Source organism: Ruditapes philippinarum, unplaced genomic scaffold, assembly GCF_026571515.1.
Source record: "Ruditapes philippinarum isolate M1 unplaced genomic scaffold, ASM2657151v2 ctg4031_1_1_1_1, whole genome shotgun sequence".
In the NCBI taxonomy this organism is placed as follows: Eukaryota; Metazoa; Mollusca; class Bivalvia; order Venerida; family Veneridae; genus Ruditapes; species Ruditapes philippinarum.
In genome coordinates, this window is record NW_026861275.1 from 30,115 (window position 1) to 37,832 (window position 7,718).

Here is a 7,718-nt window from a genome sequence, read left to right on the forward strand (position 1 = left end):
TCTTAACATTTATGTACCATTTGATGTAGGTCAGGACCAATAATTTGTGTGCAAATTTTCAGATTATAAGCTCATTCCGTTTTTTCAGAAGTTTTTTAATGGTAGAAAAAAGTGCATGGGTACAAGTTTTAAGGCATTTGCCTGAATATTAAAGATTTTTCTAGTCTTAAAAGCTCTTTTTTGCTATACAATGTATAAAGCCAATTGAAATAACACTTGATTCAAGATTTTCTGATACTTTTAACTTGCACCCATGAACGTGATACGCGTTAAATACTTTTGACACGAGCCAAGCATCACATGAAAAAAAGCTTCTTTTCTGATGATATATCTTTATCATAACATATCCAGTTTAAATGCCCTGGTTAGTATATGTAAGAAATTCAATTTTTATGTTATGAGGTTGTTTGAGTTTGATGTTTCTTTGACGGTATTGGACAAATGTCAATTAACTTCTTGAAGTTTTTGTACACAAATCTCACAGGAATCTTTATCTGTTTTCTACACGATAGAGCCTTTTGAAAATATGATCATTGTTTCCGAACTTTATTATTATCAATATATGATTTAACATAACACGGCTTTGATAGCTCGAATAAGCTCTGGTAGGTCAGAAAGAACGATCAAAGTGAGGATTACGGAACAGAAGACAACACCTATTGTTCCAACAACTTTTGCTGAGTCACGTTTGTCGTCAACACTTACTAATTTCCGTTCATTTACAGTAGTTGTCTTGGAATTGACTGTTAATTCTATCAACGCCTCCTCTATTTCTTCTTCAACTTCTTGAGTTGTTTTATTTGTACTAGTAAGACCAGCAATAAGTTTAGCTTGTTCACACGAACATGGACACCATACGGGTATTATAGAAGATGCGGTAATCGAAGATGCCGTTGTTTTAGTAGAGAGATCAATTGAACTTCGTAAATATTTTGTAGGTTTTAAAGTTTCACTTGTCAATTGGTTCGATGACCTCAATAAGTTGGACGGATATGGAGTTTTAGTTGTAGATATATCAGCTATACTGAACGCAGCTTTAGAAGAAATTATGAGCTTGCTTCCTGAAACGGGTCTATTTATCGAAGAAGATAAATATGCCACTGAAACGTTGAAAGTTTTAAGCATTAATATTGGCGAACATTAACAACAATGACGAAAATATGGATTAGATAAAATTCAGGTTTATCTAAAAATAAAGCACCCTAAAAGAAATAGAAACGAACCTTAGATTCTATATCTCTTTACATCAAGGATATTATAACTAATAAAATTATAATATTTAACGATTATTTCTAAAGAAAGTTGTTATGATTTATTCAAATAAAATAGTTAAAAATTAAAAGGTATTTTACTTCCGTAATACAGGAGAGTCGAATATTTTATTATTTTCCTACAATTAACTGACAGCAAAATAAGAAGAGTAAAGACTATAATATTTTTGAAAGAAAATACCTGTGCTTGAAGTTGCGAATCTTGAGGAAATCCAAGATGCTAGTGCAGGTTTACTAGTTACTGATGGGTTTGAACCTGAAAGAATGAATATTCACAATGATACTGTTTGGAATAATGCTTGATTAGCTTGAATATAGTTGAATAATGCGTAATATAGAGCAATAATGCTTTAATGTAGATGAATAAGGCGTAATATGGAATAGGCATTGTTGTATAACAAATTTTCACACTCACCATGACCATGTTATCAACATAGAAACAAAAAAATCAAAACTTAACTTAAAAAATACAAGTAGATTTCAGGATATATTATGTATTCGATAATTTAATTAATCTTAACTTCTTGTAATAAGAAAAAAAAGTTTTGTTACTTTGATATAAGAAATTGGTATTTACGATCAGTAGTACAAGTCTGTTGTATAGGAGAGCGAGATGAAGTTGTTGACTCACTCAGTATGTAGGTTTTTGTAAATATTGATGTTGCTAAATATGCTGTCTTTGAATGAGAAGAAATAAGGGAATTTGGTAAAAGACGAACGCAGGAAGATGGAGAAACGCCGGCATTTGTTGTTGATGCAAAATTTTCTGATGACGCAATTTGAGTAACACCAGAAGACTTTGCTGATCGCGACAATATTGATTGATAAGATCCATATGATAAAGTTGAAGGCGATACATTAGATAATGTAGGTATAGAACTGGTGCCATATAATGGCGTTGATTCAAAAGCAGTAGAATACGATGTTAACTGTGGAGCAAAAGAAGATGTCGATTTTGTATTACTCGAAGACGTTTCTGATTGTAGAACAATAGATGATGTTTTCAAGTGAGAACGGAGAGGAGAATGTATTGCAGACTGAGGCACGTCAAAAGATGTTGATAAATAGGGAAGGCTAGAACGTGTTGACACATTCTGTAGGTCAAAAGATGTTGGTAAATAGGAAACGGTAGTTGATGCTGCCAAGCGTGGTCTTTCAGATGATTTTGTTGAATATTGAACGCTTGAAGATGTTTCCAAAATACTGCCGTCAAAAGATGCTGATAGATACTGAACGATAGTGGATGTTGGCAGATGCTGTTTGGCAGTGCTGGAATATGTTTCCGACTGATGCAGTCCAGGAGATGTTGCTAAAAAGGGTACGCTTAAAGATAAAGCGAAATTAGGAACGACGGACGATGTTGTTGAACTCAGACTGCTTGACGATGTTCCCATATCAGAAGTGTCAGACGATGATTTCAAATTTGGAACGCTTGAAGATGTTGACGTATGAGACACTTCTAAAAATGTTATAAGATATGGAACGCTTGTGGATATTGGCCAATGTGGTTCGCTAGACGACGTGGTTAAATTGGGAATACTTGAATATGCTGATAAATGATTTATGTCAGAAGATGTTACTAGAGAGTGAACATTTGAAGACGTTGCCAAATATGGTATAGTTGACGACGTAGCAAGATAAGGAACGCTGGACGATGTTCCAAAGTGTTGTTTGTCAGAAGAAGTTGCCGAATATGGTGTGACTAATGACGCAGTTATATAAGGAATGCTAGATAATGTTACCAAATCTTCATCAGAAGATGTTACCAAATATGGTATGGCTGATGACGTAGTTATATAAGGAATGCTAGAAGATGTTCCAAAATGAGGTTCGTCAAAAGATGTTGCCAAATAAGGTATGACTGATGACGTAGTTAGGTAAAGAATGCTAGAAGATGTTCCTAAATGAGGTTCGTCGGATAATGTTGCCACATGAGGTTCGTCAGAATATGTTATCAAATCAGGAACGCGAGAGAATTTTGACAATAAATGTTCGTCAGATGATATTGTCAAATAATTACAGCATGAAGATGTTGATAATTGAGGTTCGTCAGAAGATGTTGTCAAATGAAATATGTTAGATGTCGTCAAGTACTGGACGTTAGAAGATGTCAATGTCGAAGTGCTAGTTGATGTCACTAATATATTACTGGTAGCAAAGGACACTAAATGAAGCAGATTAGAAGATTTTGTTGTATAAACGTCACTAGCTGTCAAATCAGATGGTGCAGAAAATGTAACTAGTTGGGGTGTAACGGATAAACTAGAATATATAGGTATATTTGATTGAGACACTTCATGCAGACTTGAAAACACTGACAAAATATATAAACCTGAAGCTGTTGATTTTGTTTGAAAAACTGATGATGATTCGCTCAATCCGACTTCATTCGTAGAAGTGTACAAAACTGAAGATTGGAGGATAAATGGTGAAGATGTAATCGTATTTAAGGTTTCGCCGACAAGGTTTGATGTTAACAAGTAGTTTATATCCATTGAAGTAGATATAACAATCTTTTTGGAAAGTGACGGCATCAATAAAGTCAAAATGTTAGAAAACGGGGGTTTTTGGTAAAAAAATGTTGATATTTTTCAGTTTTTTAATGTTGTGGGTTTAAAAAGGGTTTTTCCCTTTATTTAGCGTGCAATTCCAAAAAACTAAAATAATATTTTTTTTTATTTTCTTTTAAAAAAATGTGAAAAACGTTTTTTCTTTTTATTTCATGTTAAAAAGAATTTCAAGTAAATTTAATTAATTTAAAAAACAGGGTTTAATTTTCCTAAATCCTTTTAAATAAGAGGGTTCCCTTTAACTACACACTCACCCAAAACAAAAGGAAACATTTTATGTTATAGGATTAATCATTACACGAAATTTGTTACTTAAATTCAACACTTATTAAATAAATCTATTTGTCCATAGGGGGTTATTAATTTTTTAAAGGAGTTATTTAAAATTTAAAGTGAATTTAAAACTCATTTTTTATTTCATTTTTTGTAAAAATGATTTGATATAAAGGGCCAAAAATTTTTTTTGACATTGGATATTTTAAAAATTCAATAAAAATAAACTAAAAAAAATTATTTAAAAAACGGGCATCAATATAAAGAAATTTTTAAAAAGGGGGCACATAAAATTTTAAACATGAAAAAGAAAGAATTCTCAATTTCTAACGTTATTTGTGCATTATAGAAATTCTTTTATTACCGGAAACAACTACTTCACAAAATGATAATGTGTCTTCATTTCCGCCATGTTTTGATATACGGATATAATTTCCAAAAACCGGCGTACTACAGTTTACGACAACACTTGTTCCTGGCTCTAGTTCAATAGAAATGTAGGAACAATTCTGTTTCCCAGCATTCCAAGCAATTTGCCATCCTTCGTCACCGAAGTTTTCTAAGACATCAGCAACCCAACAAAAAATTTTTCTAATTTTTAAATTTTTCCGCTGAAAAATCACAAACAAAGCTTATTTTCTTTTTCAAAAAAAATTTTTTTTTGAAGCACCTCAATAAATCGTTAAAAAGGGCAAAAATCCGACACATTTTAAAAATTTTTAAATTTTTTAGAAAGCGAGTTTTAGAACATGGTTTTTTGTTTTCTTGATTATATTTTTCCATTTTTTTAAAAACGTAAAACCCTGATTTTAACATATCTCCCCAAAATTTTTGTAACCTTCCAATATGTAGCTTTACAATGGTACGTATAACATTTATCCATGGATCTTTTTTTTTTGCACACAAAAGCTCCCCAGGGACTGCACTGGTAGTAGCGGAGATCTGAGTAGAACCACCATGACCACCGACCTTTAGTAAACTAATTCCATAACTTCTTCATACCGTAAGCTGCAAGGACCAAGCGATTTGAATTCAGCGACCTTAACCATTTGGTCATGGATACCATATGAACATGTTCACAGCGTACACTCCATCGTCCACAGTGACTTCCGCTTGCGAGCGAAATATACACCGTAAAACGCAGAACAAGGCTGAAAAACAGGTAAAACATGTCAAAATAAATAAATCATTGGTTTATTTTACTTATATGTGTGGTACTGACATAAACTAAATTATTCATAATCAATATTCTAATGTGCAAGCATATATTTTCAGACAAAAATGCGGTTTTCTCACTCAGATTTCTCGAAAAAAATCAAAATTGTTTTGCATCAAACCGACGATTTCAAAGCTTTTAACCTAATATTTGAACAAATCTTTTTGATGCTATCGAGAATTATGTTCTAAGCACCAGAAAATTAAAAACTGTTATTTGTAAACGTCTTGGTTGCGAAAGTATTGACAATAAATTAGCAACTGTTGATGTTCCCTCACTGTACGGTTGCTTGCTACCTCTCTGTACGGTTGCTTATGAGGACTTGAAAAAAAACTGTACGGTTGCCTGGGAGCAAGCTACAAATTTTGTTACAATTAAAAACACAATTCTTGAACAGTTGGCCCATTTTAAAGGTAACAATGGCATTGGCCATGCATTTAAACCAAAATAAAAGTAAATGTGGGTTTAATAACTAATGTATGTCAAACTTTGTGATGGTAAATTGAGACTCTAATATATACTTTAAGTGATTGAATTTAACTGCAGTTAACGTACATGCATGTTTACATGACATGATGTTCAATGTATATTTAACGTTATTGTAACTTCTCTTTTTTGTAGGTTAATGCTAATCATGTACACATATATGTGCATCTATTGTGATTTAGAGTGTAAACAGTTTTGTGAATTAATAGATCATGTGATTATAAGACATCCTGACGAGAACCTGAAAATAAGAATTATATTATCAGAGGGGCAAAGTGTCAAGTCATAGCGATTTGACTGATTACTACTTTAGAATGTAAAATAAAAAGAAATAAAGTTAATGATTTTTATTATGTTTGGCTCTGTATGCCTATAGAGCACTGCTTTTTTGCTTTTTTTCTATTGCAGCAACAATATACTTTGAGAGCAAAGCGTAACATGCGCTAAAAGGAAAAGCGGAGAAATATCACAACCGGCATTGTCAGGAACGAGGAGTTCAACCTGTGCGAGAATATCATAGATTAAATGAAAATATTGATAACCGCAAGAAAAAAGATACGGTGGTTTGTCGGACATCTAATAATGACATACTGACAAAACTGTGCACTGACAATATTTTAATAAGTGTTTAAAAGAGTGAAACTATCTACGGAGTTTATTGAACGAGTGATGCAAAGGACTTTCTCCACAAGCAGAAAATGTGTCATGACTATGCTTTCACAGTAAACTATTTGAAGTCTAACTTAACTACGGTAGTTCTGAAAAATGATATGGATACAAGAATAATATTTTGACCTCAGTGAGTTAGAAGATACTTAGATAGTAGGGTGCTGTTTTATCAAGACATCGGTTGAAACCTGACTAGCTCATAGTTTACAAGATGGTACAATTAGCTATAATTTTTCCAAACATGTATAGGAAAATTTCATTGGGGCTTGAAAGCTGTTCATTTCTTAAGGCATATGGACATTTCAAACGGAATGTAAAAAGTTTGATAATGGACAACACCAATCTCCTACGCAGTGATCTCCCCTTACAGGATTGGCCTAGCGTAACCTAAACCTCTTCTCACTGGTGTCCCCGATAAATGTACCTACCGCTAACGGTGGGTCAATAGCGATTACCGTAGCGTAACCGGTGCACGGAGTTTGGGACAACAAGACAAAGATAAACCAGTGTGTCATGTTACAACCTAAGTTTTACATATTACTACAAAATGAGTCTTGCTGAAAATAAAAAAAAGTCATGCTTATATTATCAAAATAGTTTATTATTATTTAGAATTATTAAAGACATTAGAAAATGGTAAAAATGAATAAGTAAATGAATCACAGAAAATCAGATATGATCACAGTCTTAAAATAATGTCGAGTGTATCTGCTCAGCAATAACAAAATAAAATTAAAAAATATAAACAATAACTGTACATGTATACACGATGCAGAGATGAACTTTCTGTTGTGTAAAATTCAAATGTCTAAAAATAATTGTGATAATAATGAACAAGTTAACAAATTTATTGAGATCAGTAACATATACGCCGGTAAAGAGATGCTATATGTTTTATATGCTCTTTGAAAAATCAAAATAATTAACCATCTCTGCAACTATTTTAACATTGTATTTAGACGATATATAATGCCAATAAGCTCGCAAGCAACAGTTCAGTGACCTCGCAAGCAACTGGACGAATTGTTTTTCAGATTTAGCAAGCAACCGTACAATGAGTAAACTTCACCAGTGCCAGTTTATTGTCAATATTTTCTTAACCGATGTGTTCAAAACGGGTATTTCTTTTTTATTTGGTGCTAAAATAGTAGATCTTCAAAGCATTAAGTGGATTTGGTCGTATATTACATGGTAAGCTTTAAAAATCGTATTGAAATATGGTACCTGTTTTTC

At 32.6% G+C, this 7,718-nt stretch overlaps 1 protein-coding gene across 1 annotated transcript; it reads right to left on the minus strand.

The window, feature by feature from the left end:
• Positions 1–567: 567 nt before the first annotated feature.
• On the minus strand, positions 568–5,904 carry LOC132715136 (uncharacterized). The gene is made up of 5 exons (XM_060698109.1): positions 5,886–5,904; positions 5,178–5,265; positions 1,849–3,533; positions 1,453–1,527; positions 568–1,100 (listed from the first exon to the last, which is right to left on the minus strand). The coding sequence occupies exons 1-5, from the start codon at positions 5,902–5,904 to the stop codon at positions 568–570; spliced, it is 2,400 nt and encodes a 799-aa protein (XP_060554092.1).
• Between the last annotated feature and the right edge of the window lie 1,814 nt (positions 5,905–7,718).